We start from the raw sequence: 18702 nt of genomic DNA on the forward strand, positions 1-18702 counted from the left end.
ACAGTCATTAGAAGACATGCATGGTTAAAGGAACAAAATTTACCTGAACAAGTAAAGGCTAAATTATTGGATGCTCCTGTTCAGCATAATGTTTTGTTTGGACCTAAAGCTGAAGAGGTGATTAAAAAGATGGAGGATAAGGCGAAATCCAGGCAAACAGTTAAGGATTTCTTACAAGTACAGCCTCCTAGATTTAGCAGGAATTGGCCATCAAAAAACTGGTCCTTTCCCTCTTCAGACAGGCCTCAGAGGGGTAGATATAGACGCTCCAGAGGGAGGCCTCAAACACAAGCTGCTTATAGACCAAGACAGTGGGCTGCTTCTACCCCTAGGGGAGGAAAGGACAGGCCACAGCCTCAAAGGAAACAAACTCAATGACTCCCTCTGTTGGGCTACAGGAACGTCTTGCCTGGAAGCCCCTCTCGGAGGAAAACTCTCTCTTTTTTTATCAAAATTGGACTCAAATAACCCAGGACAAATGGGTTTTGGATGTGATTTTAAGAGGTTACAAATTCCATTTTCATACCTTGCCAAGGCCAAGTGGATGGCCAGACCTTCCAAAACATCAATGGACGGAGGCCTTAAACCAGGTGGAAGCTCTTTTGGCTATGAATGCCATAGAACTGGTTGCTATTCCAGAGATGGGAAAAGGGTTTTACTCAAGGCTCTTTCTAGTCCCAAGGAAGCTAAACTCATGGAGACCCATTCTGGATCTATCGGTCTTGAACACCTTTCTAGACATTCCAAAATTCAAGATGCTTACTCTACAGCAGTTACTTCCAATGCTGTCCAAAGATGCATGGATGGTGACTTTGGATTTAAAGGAGGCATATTTACACATTCCCATCAGGCAGGATCGCAGAAAATACCTCAGGTTCAAGGCCGGATCGAGGCACTTTCAATTCTCTGCGCTGCCCTTTGGATTGTCTACTGCGCCCAGGGTCTTCACCAAATGCCTGGCTCCATTAGTAGCTTACTGCAGACTCAAGGGAATTCAAATTTACCCTTATCTGGACGATTGTCTAATTCAGGCAGACAGCAAGGATGTCTTACTTCAGCATCTAGATTTTGTACAGAACCTCCTCAAATTCCTGGGATTCTCTGTAAACATAAAAAAGTCAAATTTGACACCATCACAACAGATAACTTTTCTGGGGGCTCTTTTAAACACTACAACCCAGATGGCATTTCTGACATCCAAAAAAACAATTACAGCTGGCTTCAACTTTCAAAACCTTGGCAACTCTAACCCATCTATCTGCAAGGAAATTCCTGCAGGCTTTGGGTTACATGGCCTCCTGCATCTTTCTTGTACCATATACAAGACTACACATGAGGAAAATACAGTGGTACCTAAAAAGTGTATGGTCTCAACATTGCCACAGTTTGGACATACTGATTCCCATCCTTCCTTGCCTTCAAAAGGAATTTCTTTGGTGGTCCAAGGCATGTGTTCTAAACAAAGGGAAGCCCTTCCATCTACCTCATGCCTCTCAGATTCTAACCACGGACGCCTTGGATTATGCTTGGAGAGCCCATTTTCAGGGCTATTGTCTGCAGGGCCTTTGGACAAAGGATCAGAAGCACCTGCATATCAACTTAAAGGAAATGTTAGCCGTTCAGAAAGCTCTATTGGCCTTCAGGAATCTCATACATCCAGGACAACTACTAATACGGACAGACAACACCACAGTTATGTGGTACATAAACAAGCAAGGGAGATCTCATTCCTACCCCATTTGCAGACTAGCCATGGATTTATGGAACACAGCTCTAGCTTGCAATCTGGATCTTCAAGCTCAGTTTCTACCAGGGAAACTAAACTTCCTGGCAGACAGTTTGAGCAGAAACCTTTCGGATCCCCACGAGTGGATGCTGGACACCAAAATATTCAGGATGATAACAGCAGTATGGGGATGTCCTCACATAGATCTCTGCATCCCATCAAAATCATCAGCTACAGAATTTTTGCACCTGAACTTTCCACAGAGAAGCTTGGAAAGTGGATGCCCTGTCATTCAGTTGGAGGAACCTCTCGGGATATGCCTTTCGCCTCTTCCTCTTCTTCCACGAGTTTTATTGAAGGTAAAACAGGACAAACCCAAGATGATAATCTTGTTAGCTCCAAATTGGCCTCGGCAGTTTTGGTATCCGACTCTAAGAAACCTATGCCTGGAGCCCCCTTGGATTTTACCTCAGTCTCCGAACCTTCTGTCCCAGCATCAGGGTCAGGTTCTACACTCTCATGTCAGAACTCTCAGCCTGGTGGCCTGGTTAATCCAGGGCCTTTGATTTCTTCTTTCCTTCCCAAGCAGATTATGGATGTCATTTTAGAAGCTAGACGTCCTAGCATTAGGAAATCTTATTCAGGAAAATGGAAAAGATTTTGTTCCTGGATGCAGGCTCAGGATTCTGATCCTCTTCTTCCTAACATTACTTTAATTTTACTTTACTTGACGGATCTCTTACATAAGGGTCTCTCTCTCTCTTCCATTAAGATCCATGCCTCTGCTATTTCTGCTCATTATAATACAGACCCTCCCATCTTTTCCCACCAGCTAATGAGACAGTTCCTTAGAGGAGCTAAGAACTTAAGACCTCCGAGATCTCCTCCCATTCCTGCTTGGGATCTCAATTATGTTTTGGAAAAACAAACCTTGCCTCCTTTTGAGCCTGCCGCTTCTTCTGATATCGTTTTTATCTTGGAAGACAACTATCCTGTTAGCATTAACCTCTGCTAGGAGAGTTCCAGAGTTACAAGCTCTTATGGCTGTGGAGCCTTATATTATTTTTAATCAAGACAGGGTATCTTTGAGGACTAATCCGACTTTCATGCCTAATGTGGTTTCCAGAGTGGCTTTAAATCAAACTATCCACTTGCCTACCTTTTTCCCCACTCCTCAAAATAAAGGGGAAAGGATCTTACATTCCTTGGATGTACACAGACAGCTACGCTTTTACTTGAACAGAACCAAGGACATCAGAAAATCAGAACAATTGTTTGTTTCTTATGCTTCAAGTTCCCAAGGTAAAGCCATTTCTAAACAAACCATTTCTAAATGGATTGCTCATGGAATCAGATTTTGTTATTCACACCATGGAAAGCAAATCCCAGGGAGCATACGGACTCATTCCACCAGAGCTGCTGCCACTTCTGCGGCCTTCCTCAGGGGAGTTCCTACCAAGGACATTTTGGAAGCTGCAACTTGGAGTTCAGTGCATACTTTCTGTAAGCACTACAGTTTACCTCTCTACTCTAAGTCTAGGGCAGGCTTTGCCTCTGCAGTCTTGCAGGGCCTTTTAGCCACCCCTTCTTCTTTATGACCACCTCCCTTTCTTTCAGCTTTGGGATTCTACCCTACAGTCATGACTGCAACAGTGAAACACGATGAACATAGTACAGTTGTGTACACCTACCATAAATGTAGATGTTCGAGTGTCTTCACTGTTGCAGTCTGGGTTTCCCTCCCTCCTGTCCCCTCTTATTTTTACTTTTGTGTGGTTCCTTTTTTCACCATTCTTCTGAGGTGTATTTGTAAGGGTTACGGGACCATTTTCATTTTGGGACTCCTAATATCTGGGGCAAGAAAAACTGGAGAAGATGGTGTCGGCTGTCGGCTTTATACTCCTGGCGCTCTGACGTCAGGGAGCAAGGTTGAACAGCCGACGCCGGACCCAGACTTTGGGATTCTGGCTGACTGAGGACTGCCTGCCGGCAGGGGAGAACCCTACAGTCATGACTGCAACAGTGAAGACACTCGAACATCTACATTTATGGTAGGTGTACACAACTGTAGTTTTCTTTACAATAAAAGCAAGGCTCCCACCCACAATTCTTCAACTTAAGAGCAAAGAAAGGACTTTGGATGACTGGTATATTGGCTTCCTACAGTAGCCTACCTATGTCCCCCTAAGCACTTTGAGCAAAGAGCAAAAAAAAAAAAAAACGTCAACTCACTGTAGGAAAACAACTGGTACATTGGCTTCCTAAAGCAGCCTGTTTAAGCCCCGCTCAACTCTTCGTGTGCAAGTGGAGATCAAAAACAAAGTAAAAAAAAACCTGCCATTTCTATACTTAAAGTCCTGGTGCAGGACCCACGATCCTTCCCCCTAACATTTTGCCCCCCTTCATCCAACCCTTGCTGTGTTACTACATTAACTGCTTATTAGTGTCAACCCACAAAGGTCTGGCTTGCTTTTATTAATATCCGAGAAGTTTTTTTTCTGAAGCACTGCTTACAGTTTTTAAATTATAAGTATGGTGATATTTTGAATAATGGCGTAACCTAGAGGTTAATACAGTAACAGTGAATTAAGAAGACATGTAGCTGGTAGCTAAAGTACCTTCTTCACTAAGTCACTGGTGTGTGTTTTTCTGGCTTACCTCTAGTTATAACTGCACATTTCTTGTTTGAAGAATCCAATAGGTAGTATGTCAGTGCATATATCTTCATTATTCTTTTCCTTTTGTTCAGATATCTTCATTACTGACAGTGAAAACTGTAGCTGCATTAGCATTATTATAATACTGACTGCATTTGTTTTTCTTTAGCACCAGCACAGCAGTCATCTAATATGGAAATGAATGTGCAAGTTAAAAATCCGGAGATCGTATTTGTTGCAGATTTGACAAGAGCTGATGCTCCTGCACTGGTGCTTACAACAGAGTGTGAACTGTGTATTAAAAATGAATCTAATTGTCAAACCATGACAGCAGCTGTTAAGAATTTGCAAGTGAAAGCCTGTCCATTTTTAGCAGAAAATAGAAAGGGTAATGTCACTACGGTAAGTTGTGTGTTGAAAATGTTTTTTGCATTTATAGCTGTATGTGTAACCCATGATGTCATCACTAGATCACTGCTGCAGTAATGCTGGCAAGTAAGATGTATCTTGCTAAGGATATTGTAAGTCCATCCAGTTTACCAAAGCATAGGCACTCCTTCCTCATGCTCTGTATATGTGACTTTAGACATATGCACAAGGTCTGCATGCTGGTATATATGAGACATGGAGATGCCAAAGGATCTTTCTTGCCATCAGTGAAGTAAACACGACCTTGTTAGTTTCTGACTCTGTTAACTGTTCAAAATGATCTAGACTGCCACTGCAAATGAAAGCTTAATTGCCTCATCGGGGTCACATCCTCATTTTTGTATTTTATATATATGACATTTTCTAATGTCACCAAAGAGAAGTTAATGCCTTTCAAAGTCGGCCTTCTTTAGGGGTCTGAGCATAATGCTAAGGACCGTAACATGTATCAGGACTTTTGTCAGAAAAAATTTAAGAAGCTGTCTTTCTTCTCTTAATGTTAACCTGGAGAATAAATAGCTTAAGGCACAATTATATAAGACATATCTAAGGGATTTTTGTAGTAAAAATATATATATAGTGTGAGTGCCATGATTATGTTGCAGTAATGGTTAAATTACATTCTTGTTCATTGCAGCTCTAGCTCTAGACCTGACCTTAACAATGCTTAACCGTATGTGCTGTTAACATCGAGTCTGGTTAAAAAGCTGACAGCGCTCGCCATTATATACAAACAGCAGCAAGACATGAAATGGTTTTGTTTCAACTCCTGTTTCTGCCTACTGTCCGGTACATTATAGCCACTGTTTTGATTCAAACTACTTCCCTTACACAGGGAACATGTAAGGATATCGACTTCTTCCCAGTTGCTTTACTGGCACAAGACATTGCTTTTAACTTATAGTACACAGAGCACATAAATCTCCATGCTCTACAAATAATTATGATTGCATCTCTGATCATAATGTATTATTATGTGTTATTGAAATGGTTGCCAAGATTCTCCTGTCAAACTTCTATCTCAAGGTGAATTTTTTGACATCCTTTTTCTCAGACACACAATAAGCCAGTTATGATCCGAGACCCAATCATAATCCTCTGCATTAGTGTCATTAAGTCTTGAGATGAGTTTTTATTCAAAAATCAACTGTTCAAAAAGACCAGTTTCATCCACGTTTCAGTGGGGGCAAGGTGTTAAGTAAGTTGCTGTCCAAAATATTAACTTGCTTTTTAGGTTATAATCTCATACTGTCCAAAATCATACGAAGATAACCTGTAACCGCATGATGATTAAGGTTTGCCATACCACTGCACATTTTATGTAACAAGCTCTATGAACTGTCTGTTTTGATATCTCTCTCCAAGTATTCTATCACTGGCATCACTGAGGCATGGAAGAGTTAAAATCTGCAACTAACCAGCTTTGAAAAAACTTGAATACTTAAGAACAAATGTCTCTGAGAATGGAGTGACCAAATTTGTCCATAACTTGATCCTTGCAGAATTATTATGTGGTTATACAGAAATGAAATATTGTATATTAAGCTACCTACTACTGTTAAGGCTGAGAGTTTAAATGTGAAGCCTTGGCTATATGGGTTATATCCTGCCATGGATATAACATCTGACCAGGTTGCAGAGCTTCAGGGCACCTTTCCGGTGCCCAAACTGTCAGGCAACTTGAGCTGAATTGACTAAAATACAAGTTTGGGTGCCAAGCCCTTCACAGCTTTGCTGTTGCCAAAGAGTGTGCTCTTCTAAGGCTTTTGAGGATCGATGGTCAATGTGGTGCTGTTCTTTTGCTGGGGGAGATGTGTTCTGTTTGGGAGATAGTTTCATTACTTTCCTGTTTAAGAAAGTTATTTTAAAAGCAGTGAGTTTTGTGTTTTAATTGACTGTCATGAAACTATATCTTTCTTTTAAATAGGAGCACTCTTTTTTTCCTGTCAGTTTAAAAGTTGTGTAAAGTAACTGAAAGCCACTTTTTCTGTGCAGAAATTGTGTTTATTTTACTTTTTTGGAGTTGGAATGGTGCTTTAAAGTGATTTTTGCTGTGTTTCTCTGTGAAAAGGTGACTTTTAAAGACTTGCACTTTTTACCGGCATTTGCTACATGTCTTCCACAGCAAAGCGGCACAATTCTTGTATTTACCATAGAACAAACTACTAGTCTCGTAGTTGGTCCTTCTTCCAGCCACAAAAATTAAAAGTTAAACAGACAGAGTTTGCTTCTACAGTAGGCTTGCAGTTTGTCTCATCCGCAGGTAGGTAGCTGTGCTGTGGTCATGTTGTTCCTCAGACCACTCCTCTTTTACTCCATATCCCTCTGGTGTTGCACCTACAGCCACTATAGACTAGGGGTTTGCCCCATCCTTGACAGCTGTTGGGGTCCCCTCAGTGGGCAAGGGAGAGCCACTCTTATCTGTTCTGGGAGAAGGAACAAGGAAGACTTCCCTATTGTGTCTGTATGCTGTGCCCATACCAGGGGAAGCTGGTGCTGCTATTAGTAGCTTGGTTGGATCCCATTTTTCCTGTCAAAAATAAACCAAAATCTACTCCTCCTCAAATGTCCATACACAGGAGTAGTTTACTGGATCTGGCTCAGGACTTAATTCAGGCTATTGATCCTTCTTATAAAGTACTTTCTGGTAAAAGAGAAAGGACTACCACTTTTCCTGAAGTAATTCAAGATCCAGAATCTGAACAGGATTGCAGGACAGATGCAGGGTTTTCTCCTCAGATTTCTGATTCAGACTTGCATAAGAGTTCAGTTACTGATTCTTCCTGTTGGGGTTTTTCGTTCTCTGAGACAGTTGTTAGAATGCGCCAGTGTTTTCAGTGGGAGAACACCGAGGTTTCTCAGTGCCTCAGAAAATATTATGTTTTGTTACATAAGACATTTCCAGAACCTACACCCATTCCTCATAGTCTGTTTGCTTTATAAGATGTGTGTGTACTTCTTACAGTTTTCCCAATAGACAGCTGCCTAGCAGATAGGATGTATAAAAGTTCCTCAGTCTTTTAAGATTTTATTTATACACTGTTCCCAGATGTGACTCAGCAACTGTAGCTTTGGTTGATTCCACTGTTGCTAATTACTTAGTTATTTCTAATCATACTGTTTCTGATAAGGATGAGAAATTTATTGATAAGTATGAATAAAAAATGTATACTTCTGCTGCTTTGATTTTCAGAATTTTGAATTGCCAGGTTCATATGTTAAAAGTTTGTTCTGACTAATTGTGAAAGTATGAGGAATGCTTTATCTTCATTTTTCTTGAGGAAAAATCTGCTTTAAATAATTTAGTTTTGTCTATTGCACAGGTCACTACTTATTGTTCATAGTTTGTGTATGACTCTGTGGATACTTCTTCCAGGGCTACGGTACTCTTTTGAGGAGGTTTCTGTGGCTGCATTCTCAGAAGCTACCAGATGATGTTAAAATGAGATTTTAAATTCCCATTTGGATAGAGATTTAGTTTTTGGCCCCTCTGCTGCGGAGGTGGCGAAAGGGGTAAGCTGACCCAGGGATTGTTAAGATTTTTCACTCCTCCTTTTCAGTTTCTAAGGGATCCTCTAACTCCTCATCCACTTTTGGCAAAAAGCAGAGTAAACAGTTTTCAACAAAATACAGATAAAGAGATGTTTATGAAGAAAGGGTAAGGGTGTTCAAAAAGAAGCCTCAAACCTCTCAAAAACCAAGGACAGTCCTACAAGTGTGACTATTCAAGAAACCTTATGATGGTCTTCCATCCTAGCCCCTTTTTTTCTTCCAGAAATTCTGAATCACAACTTTTCTCTTTGGCACAGATAGTCCGAGACAAATGGGTTCTGAAGATCTTTCATCAAGGTTACAGATGGCAGTGATAGGAAATTCCTGCTTTCCAGTGAGTCGATCCTCATCATTCAGATCAGACCCACACACCCCCATTGGTTCTTCATCACATGCTGTCCCAAAGCTGGTATAATCAGTTCCTACTTACTAGGTGGGTATTTTTATTTAATGTTGTTCTTATTGCTAAAGAAAGAAAGAAAATGCTTTTTTTGGGTCTTTCTTTCTTAAACTTTCACGAGAGGAGAAAATATACTAGATCCTTATTTTATCAAACATGGGGACACAAAATCACACACGAGTATATCCCCCATTGGGTGAGAGATCTATCAATAACTCTCACTTGGAAATCCACATCCTGCCCCCCCCAAAAAAAAAACCACAGTGAAGAACTTCTCACTCTAAAAAACACACTACTCAAAGACTGGTGTGTGTGTCTTCAAGGGCCCCCCAGTGGAAACCACACCACAACAGCTGCGAAGTGGAAGCCCTTACAATGAAACCCCTCCAGGACTGCATGACTGCATGGATCAGGCAATCATAAATAAAAGACTCAAGGGCAAGCGAAAAGTGGGGTGTCTTAGCCAACCCAGTCCTGTACAAAAAGAAACATTATAAATAAGAGGAGAAAATCATGAAAGAACAAAACAAAATTATTAAAAGGGAAGTCACCCAGGCATTAAAAAAATTAAAAAAAACTCATCAACTAAGAAAATCAACTAAGGCCAGGACAATGGAGAAAAATTTTTTCAGCTATAAAGGGAACCCTGGGGCCTTTTTTTCAGCTATGCTCAGAAAACCCCAGTGGAATACAAATTACAAACCCACAGATCAAATCAACATACAAACAGACGGGTACTGCACAATTTAACATACTGGCAGAAGGAGATTCAAAAAAAAGCTCACCCCAATCCCCAGACAAGGAGAGATAACTATCCCAGCCTGCTCTCTCTAAAGCTAAAACTCTAAAGCTAAAAAGAAAAGTCTAAATAAAGCTATGTGTGCTACAGGACCAATGAGTGCCCGCCCCTTTACAAAAGGCCATAGAGGCCAAACCTTTAATTAACAGGCGCACAGCCCAAGGTTAAGGCTCGGCAACACGTCCCACGTGGCAGGACCGTATGCAAAGGCGGACCTCTGGGGTTACCGCCCCATAAACACAACGTGGTCAACACAATGGCCTGGAGGATAACTATGGAGAGCTACAAGTGTAAAGATATAGGACTTGAGCGTCAGACACCCGACCAAGTTAAGGGGGTGGCAGGGGCGATGATGCCTTTTGACCCTGGTAGTGTTCAAGGGCAGATCATGCCTTTGAGGCCATTCGACTCTTCGAGCAGTCCATAGTGGCTATTGATGAGCAAAGAAAAGCATAGTGCCAAGTTACATAACTTGTGTCGGGTACTACCCCCAACCATGTAAACAGATATAAACAGAGAAAACCACCATGGCAAACTATTACCCAGGCAGAGATAAGATGGCGCTATGTCAGACTCAAGCGTAATGTTGTAAGTTTAGATTTGCTGGCTAAAGATTGTTCTGCATCTAAGAGGTCAATAGGATTGTTACACAGGGCAGTCTCCAGTGGCAATCTTTGCAGGCGGACTTTGGTGACAGCCATGAATAAGAGGATGACTTTGTTGTCAATATCCTTCAAGAAAAGCTCCCGATCTCTGGATAGCTGGTGCCAGACCCGGATCCTGGCAGTAAGCCCAAACGGAAACAGATAGATAGCTGAGCCAAGGGATGCGGCCTGGTTAAACCTTATAAAAATATAATCCCATACCCCAGAGGGCAAACAAGGTAACCCCAAGCCAGGTTGACAGTAGCACTTCCACTGATTGAAGAAGTCAGGTCCAGGCACCCAGATAGACAGTGCCCACTGACACATGTCACGCACATCCAGATCTTACCAAAATTGCTCTAAGGATCTACCCCAATCATCAAGTGAGATTATTTCCCATGTATCCAGATCTAGTGCACTCATTGTCTCACTCACAGCTTCGACACCCAGCAGAAATTGGATCTCCAAAATCTGTCATATGCTGCCAAATTGAAGAAATTCCTATAAAGGGATTGCATACCATCACATCAGCTGCTCCCAAAAAAGACATACAAGGCCACAGTTGCTCGGAGATAATGAGCTCCCTCCCAGGAAAAGCTCTGCCAAATCTGGACACATCACTAACAAAAGGGACAATGCCAATGTCAAAATATAAAATGGAAATGCATCATAATGATTAATCCTTAAAACCACCCCTATGCTGTGGGCAAAAATATAAACCTTAGCAAGGATAAATCTGTTTGTGATAGCATCCAAATTCAAACCTTTTACCTCTTCTTCCTCTTTCAAGTTTCCTGGTAATACTAGATTTAAAATATGCTTACCATCACATCCCTGTTCATCTAGACTTCAGAAGTTTCTTAAGGTTTTGTGTTTCTGGATCACATTATCAGTTCTCTGCCTTAGCCTTTAGACTATTCACTGCACCAAGTGTTTTCCCAAAGTGTCTGGCTCCAGTTATAGCTTATTGCAGGCTACAGGCTATCTACCTTTTTCATTCATCTGACTTGCTTTTTATGCAGTCTCTCTTTCAAAGTGTCAAGACTCTCTCTCTGTCTTATACAGTCTGGCACTCCAGGAGAACATTCGAAAGTCTTTTTTGACTCCACAATTGTGCGTGGGATGTCAGCTAGACACCTCAGTTCAAAGAGCTTTTCTTCCTCAAGATAAATATATCTAGATCTATTTTATGGTTTTCCACGCGAACTTTGGTCACTACCAGGGAATATCTCATGATTTTGGGTCTCATGGCCTGTGTGATTCTCATGTTACCCCCCTAGCAATTCTCCTCATGAGAAAGATACAGCACCATCACACTTTGCCTTTTCAAATGTCTGTACTGGGTTTTGTTGGAAGCTAAATCATTTGGTGAAGAAAACAGGTATCCTTAAATGTAGGTCTTCCCTTCAACCTCCTTGTTCCAAAGCAGTCAGTCACCACAGATGCCTTGGACTTTGGAGAGCAGTTTCCGGAAGGTTAAAAGTGCAGGGTGCGTCGGACTCCAAGTACAGATGCAAGCACGTAAATATCAAAGTGATGCTTGCCCTGATTAAAGCATTCAACTCTCTAAATCATCTTTGGTCCCTGGGACCTCTTCACGTTGTTACTGACAGTACCATAGTCATGTAGAACATCAAGAACCAAGGTGAACCAGGTCGTACCCCCCTTTGCATACTATCCACGTTAGCTTGGGGTATAGCTTTATTGCACAATTTCACTCTGCAGGCATCCTGCATGCCTTCAGAGCAAAATTGTGTGGCAGACAAACTGATCAAGACCAGAGCAAAATGTCATAAATGGGAACTAGATCTAGGGGGAGGTCTTCCAAGATTTGATCCATTTGTGGGGAGTTCCTCATGTAGACTTCTCTACCTTCTGAACACTCAACTGGCAAGATTGTGTTCCAGGACTCCCTGCAAGAAGGCCTGGAAGATGGGATTCGTTTTGTTTTCCTTGAACAGGAATGTTTCTGTATGCTTTTCTACCCTTTCCACTAATATGTAGGGAACCTCTGAAGAATCAGAAGGAATCCCTCAAGATCATTGTTATTGACTCCCTTCTGGCCCAAGCAACCTTGGTTTTCCTTTCTTTTGGAAATGACAGGGGCAGTTGCTGTAAGATTTTTCACAGACTGGATCTGCTCGCACAAGAACAGGTGTTTGATACACCCCAACATTAGGCAACTTCAGTTGACTGCCTGGATAAATAGGGTCTTAATTCTTTTTTTTAGGCACATGCTTACTGAGTACATGCAGCAGGTACTAATGGCAGAAATAAAGCCTGCTACTAGAAAATCATATATTAGCAAGTGGAAAAGGTTTTCTAGTTGGTTCCAGCAATATACTATTTTTACTACCTACTTCTCACCTTTATCCCCTGTACTATTTGTGATACTTCTTTCTCTCCATGTTATCTCTCAGCATAATAGCCAACACTTGATCCTAGACATATCTCCTCTTCTGCATCTCTCCTTCCTCTTGCTAACCACTTCTTTACTTACTTCTCATCTTCTTCTTCCTTACTTAGTTCTTTTTTTAATTATGTTCTAAGTTCCACTCCTGATAAATTTGATTTTATACTTCTTATAAAACTTACTTTTTTCTCAAAACTGTGCTGTGCATTTTATTATTTAAGTCGGTATTTGAGAATTTATATATCTTATTACTATTTAAAACTTGTTCTCTGGAGATGTTCTCCCCGGGCCACCTCTGAAAAAGGGTGCAAGCTCAGATGGACTAACCTGGTCAACAAATGTCAAATAAATAAATAAAATATAACTAACACCCATTCAGGACTAGTTGATCTCTGGTTTTGTAAGATTTTTGTGAGTTTTTCTTATGGCCTTTCTTATTCCTCTGCCAAGGTTAATTTATTGGCCACTTTTAACATGTCTGTCCATAGATCCTGCTCTTTTAATGCAGTCTTGTATCAAAATGTTTTTGGAAAGGGTTTTGCACAAGACGTCTCATGGTAAATCTGTGGTCCATCCTTGATCGTGTTAGAGAAGCTAACACTTTCTCCATCTGAACCAGATAGCTTAGCTGACTTCAGATTCTTAACATGGAAAACAGTTTTAGTGATTGCTATGACCTCTGCAAGAAGACTATAACAATTGTACGCTCTTATTGTGAGTCAACACTATCTCATTTTCCATGGGGACAGTTTTTCTTTAAGAACTAATCCTACTTTAATACTGAAAGTGGTATCTGAGTTAATTCTTTAAGTCAAACTGTTCATTTCTCCGTTTTCTTTCCTGAACCTAAAAATAAAGGAGAAAGGATATGCCATATCTTGGATGTCCACAGACAGCTCAATTACTATCTTAACAGAACCAAATCTTTCAGATCTTTGGATCAATTGTTTATTTTATGTGAAGGTAAGGCAAAGAATCATCCTGTGTCAAAGCAGACTTTTTCCAAATAATAGAAAAGAGTATTACTTTTTGTTATTCTCACCATAACAAAACTATTCCAGACACGGTCAAGGCCAACTCTTAACAGGCCCTTGGCTATGTCTGTGGCTTTCTGTAAAGGGTTGGATTCTAGATGTGTTCTAGAAGCTACTACTTGGTCCTCTGCACATGGTTTTACAAAGCACTGTAAGTGTGATTCCTTTTCTAGGTCCTGGTCAGGCTTTGGTAGAACCATTCTCCAGAGACTCCTGGACACTCTTTCCACCTCCCAAATGTAGTAGGGTATTCTACTTGTATAGCTAAGGCTACTGCACCAGTGATCAATGTGTTGAACATATTACAGTTGTCTAAGTAAACTTAACATAACAGTAAATGTTCAAATGATCACTGATGCAACAGCCACTACCTCCCTCAAACCCCCCCCTGATTTTTGGAGTATTTTGTATACTAGGATGTGGGTTTTTATTTTTTGTTGTTCCTAGCATTGTTCTTTCAGGGCTGAAGCTTCCCCCTTTCTGCTGGCAGGAAAGCTCTGAAGGGCTTGGCACCCAAACTTGTCTTTTAGTCGACTCAGCTCGAGCTGCCTGACAGTTTGGGAGTGTAGAAGGTGCCCTGAAGCTTTGGAAACTGGCCATCTGTTGTATCCTTGGCAGGATATAACCCATATAGCTAAGGCTACTGCAGCAGTAATCGTTTGAGCATGTAATGTTAATGGGACGTTTACGTACATGATTGTAAGCCCTAAAAATGAAGAACGTTCGATTTTCGGCTGGAGTGCGGGGAATGCCTTCTGTGTGAAGTCTGCATGTCCTTCCCACGGTTGGGTGGGCGTTGGAAAGACATGCGTAAATAGACGTGCCTTCATTGAAGGTTGAACGTTAAGCTGGCACCTCGGCGTTCGTGAAAATATACTGCCAATCATTAGCGGACCGGAGTTCCGCTGTGGCGACCCCTAACCGGGAAAAGCCGAAAGACAAACAACAACAACAATCAATTTCTTATTTAAAGTTTGTTGAAGTCAAATGGAACTTAAATGATCTGATAATTTTGGTAGATTTTAATTTTCCAAATCTTAATTGGAGGTTTGGTACAGGTCATTGTCTTTTTAGGTACTACGTTCTGTGATTTGATGTCATCATGTACCCTAGCACAGACAGCAGATTTTACATTGAGTAAATGCTTCCTTGGAAATATTACTTTCAAATATTATTAGCAGCATTCATTATACAAGATCTCCTTTCACTAGGCACTTTGTACCACTCTGCCCAAGAGTATATTAGAAATTTGTCCATTAACCATTGTAAGTCTGTATCAGCTAGCTAGAATTTTACACAGACAAACCAGTCATTAAAAACTAAAATAAAAATCTAGCCAAGCTAGAATTTCCAGTGTGTGACTCCTTAAACCTCTTGTATTAGAGGCACATGAGATGTATGCAAATGACCCTGTAAGGGCATCAGGTGTTTCAACAGTATGGCAGTTTTGAATTCCCACAACTTTTTTTTCCTTTCTAAGTCTGTCATGGACAAATTCAGGCCAGTAAAGCCAAACTCCACTAGCTGTTGACATGCACGTTTCAGCCTTCTTTTGGCTTCATCAGCACAGCATAAGTAGAATGTTTGGCTAACCTTTAGAAACACATGGTTGTCATACCCAGCTGATGTTCATAACCATTAGGGTGTCTGCAAAGTATCCCAACTAACAAACTAAAACAATGAATAAAATGGTCATATAGACAAACCAGTAAGTAAAAACTAAAAGAAAAATCTAGCTACACTGTAGATTATTTAGCATTGCATGTTGTTGATTACGAATTATGACTCTTATTGAAGACTGATATTCTGCAGACTACTAAATCATCTAGAGAATGTAATTATACTTTGCAAGTTTCTAAATAAAAACAGCATTGAGAGCTAAATTTGTGTCTCCTGGCATTAAGTCCTTGAAGAGGCTGCTTCTGTATGTTAGGCAGAATAGTTGTTTAATTGTTTTTAAGACTAAATTAGGTACTTGGTTTAGGAGTACAATTTACTCCCAGAACATGGAGCCTACATTCTGATAGTCTGTGATCTCTATGCACTGAAAGTAAACTATGACACTGTAAGGGTGTTGTGTGAGATCCCTTGTTTACTGAAGCTCCTGCCTCAAATGTCCCCATGCATCCAAAGAAAAATAATCAAGAAACTGAAAGAAGATAGCACTTCTTTGGCTTACTTTACCTGGGCAGATTTGAGCATACCCTTTGATGTTGTTGAAAAACCTGTAGACTGTCTGACCTCTAAGTTAGTTCCTTTTACCCTGACCCTGCAGGAGGCTGATAAGGAATATTTTTTGAACATGTCTTATCTAGCCACTCATACCGCCACTAAGACCTCGAAGGGAGAACCCAGGTTGGTTATTTCAAGAGTGGCACAAATTTTCTCAAAGACTTTTTAAAGCACTTTTGGCACTTAAACCCCACAGATTGTTTGTTCTCGTCACACCTCTTAAATACATCTTTTGCGGAGGGTTCGTCCTCTGAACCAAAATCTGGCAACTTATGTTTTTCTCCAAATCTGGCAACTTATGTTTTTCTCAGATCCATTTTTGACGATATGAACAAACTATTGCCAGATTTTCCTGACTGTGACTCTAAAGCTATAGTGCAAATGTTGGTGTTTTATGTTTCTTGAGTAGCATGTCACTCAATTAAGTATGCCTGTGACATGGCAGATGCCTCCTCCAGGGTTGCTGCCTGTGGTTCAGTGCTGCCAAGATACTCCTGGCTAAAATACGTTTTAGATAAGGACTTCCTTTTTGGATCCCCCACTGCAGAAATGTTTTAAGAAATTAGAAGAAGTAGAAAATATGCAGGGGGTTAAACAGCTTTTTCTTAGAATCCCCACTCTCAAATTTCAAAGAAATTACCCATCCAAGCCATACCCTTTTTGTCACCCAAAGTCTGCACAGCAAAAGGGCAGTTAATTTGAAAAGAAATGGCAAGACAGACCTTAAACTGATTTTCTAGGGAACAAAAGGCTTCTTCAAACTTCTGACTACATTCCCATGCCTACCCTCCACCTTTCATTTTCACGTCCAGATAAACCTTGTCAGAATTGCACAGTCTAAAAAGATCACAACAGACACTTGGATTTTGAAAATGATTTAGAAAGGGTACATGCTACATTGGAAATTTCTCTGTTTTCAACATTCATTTCTTCCAAGTTCCATAAATCCAGAAACATTTAGTATACTCCATCTTAGCAAAGCTTTTGCACTAGCGAGTCATAGAATTTGTTTCTCCGTATCAAAGAGGAAGAAGTTTCTACTGTGGGTTATTCTGGCACCATGAAAAGAAGACACTTGTAGGACTGTCCTAGATCTTTCGTTTCTCAATAGATTCTTGAAATTTCTTTGTTCACTCATTTTCCCAAAAAATCTTTTATGGATACCTTGGACTTCAGAGATACTTATCTGCATATTCCAATCCATCATGTTCACAGGAAATTATAACTGTTTCTTTGTGTAGTTTTTTCAGTGTACTGCTTTGACTTTTGGGCCTCCCACTGCTCAAAGAGCATTTAAAAAATGTACAGCCCCTGTTGTAGCATTCCACATTTACCCTTACCTGGCAATTTCTTGATTTTAAGTCACTTCTCATCTCACAATTCTTTGAGGCTTACAGTTCTTAGAGTTTTTCAGAACCTGGGATTCACTTTGAATTTCAAAAAGTCCAACCTTAGTCTTTCTCATTCTCTGGTGTTCCTAGGTTATCATCTTGAATTTTCTCTGATGATGGTCTTTCTTTTTTTAGACAAGATTTTCTTCTTGAAATAGGTTTGTTATGGACAGAAAATGCCATCTCTGACCTCTGTAAGAGAGAATTTGAGAGCCCAGGAATATATGGTATCCATCATTATAATGATTCATTTTGCCAGACTGTACTTCAGGAAAATTTAGTGGTACCTAAGGTCCGTATGAGCTGAATACGTCATCCTAGTTCTTTCCCCCCTTGCCATTTATGAAGAACAGATAATCCTGACTCCAAGAGTCATCTTTCAAGTTCCACCACCTCTCCAAAGTGTCTCCACAGATATATCAGGCAGACCCTGGGAGGTCTTGTTCACAATTTTCGAGTTCAAGGGGTTGGCCAGAAAAGGACCTGAAAGATTATATAAATATAAAATAAATGAAAGCATTGATTCTGGCATTCAATTCCTCCATCACCTGTAGTCCATGGGAAAGTTTCAGGCTCTAATGGACAAATACAACTGTTATGGTATATTAACAAATGGGGAACACAGAATAATAACCCCCACCCCCATGCCAGCTTTCAGTGATGGCTTGGAACATTGCAGTTCACCACAATCTCTTTGTCCAGGCAGTTTACATTCCATCAGAACAGAAAAGTTTAGGAGATTACCTGAGCATAGCAAGGGCAGACCCACATGCACCGACATTGAACAGAAAGTTCTTTCTTCAGATTGTTTCTAACAGTGGAAGCAGTTTGCCTCCTGTCTTGCACCATCAGCTTAAAATATTTTCCTCCCAAGACCCCTTGCAAGGAAGCCTGGGCAATAGACGCCTTCTACTTCACTTGAAAATGGAAATTCCTATATGCCTTCGCCCTTTCCTCTTATTCATAAAGTCCCCCCAAAATAAATAAGTACCCATTTAATAACCTGGTTGGCCAAATGGAGACCACGGTCACTTTTCAGGGGTGACCTAGGAACAATGCCTGGTTAATTACCATGCTCAGGGTCATACAGTAGACAATTGAGGACTGAGATCATCAAACCTTGTAGTCTTCTGCTACAACTGCCAGACTAAAATTCAGAAAGAATTCTCAAAAATTCTTAGTGACCCCCATTTTGAAGCGGACAAGACTGGTTCTCCCTTCTGTTTCAAATGTCAAGGCATGATCACCACATATCTGCATCCACAAGATGGACTTACTCGGGCAGCAGACTGACTGTCTTGATGTTCATCGTGCATACAGCTGCAGTCATTATGGATGGGTTATCCTGCCATCAGGCGGGTCCTAGGTCGGCCGAATTCCAAAGTCTAGGCCCGGTGTCGGTTGTCGTCACTTCTTCCCTGACGT

The 18702-nt window shown here is 40.8% G+C and overlaps 1 protein-coding gene across 2 annotated transcripts in view; it reads left to right on the top strand.

Moving 5' to 3' along the window:
- The window catches only part of VPS13A (vacuolar protein sorting 13 homolog A), a 4910496-nt gene that overhangs the window by 3071208 nt on the left and 1820586 nt on the right, over positions 1-18702 (top strand). For both annotated transcript variants that reach the window (XM_044060868.1, XM_044060869.1), the window contains exon 39: positions 4553-4785. In XM_044060868.1, the coding sequence (XP_043916803.1) occupies positions 4553-4785 (233 nt within the window). The remainder of the gene's footprint in view (positions 1-4552; positions 4786-18702) is intronic.

Source organism: Protopterus annectens, chromosome 2.part0 (assembly GCF_019279795.1).
Source record: "Protopterus annectens isolate FY-2018-M chromosome 2.part0, PAN1.0, whole genome shotgun sequence".
Classification (NCBI taxonomy): domain Eukaryota; kingdom Metazoa; phylum Chordata; order Ceratodontiformes; family Protopteridae; genus Protopterus; species Protopterus annectens.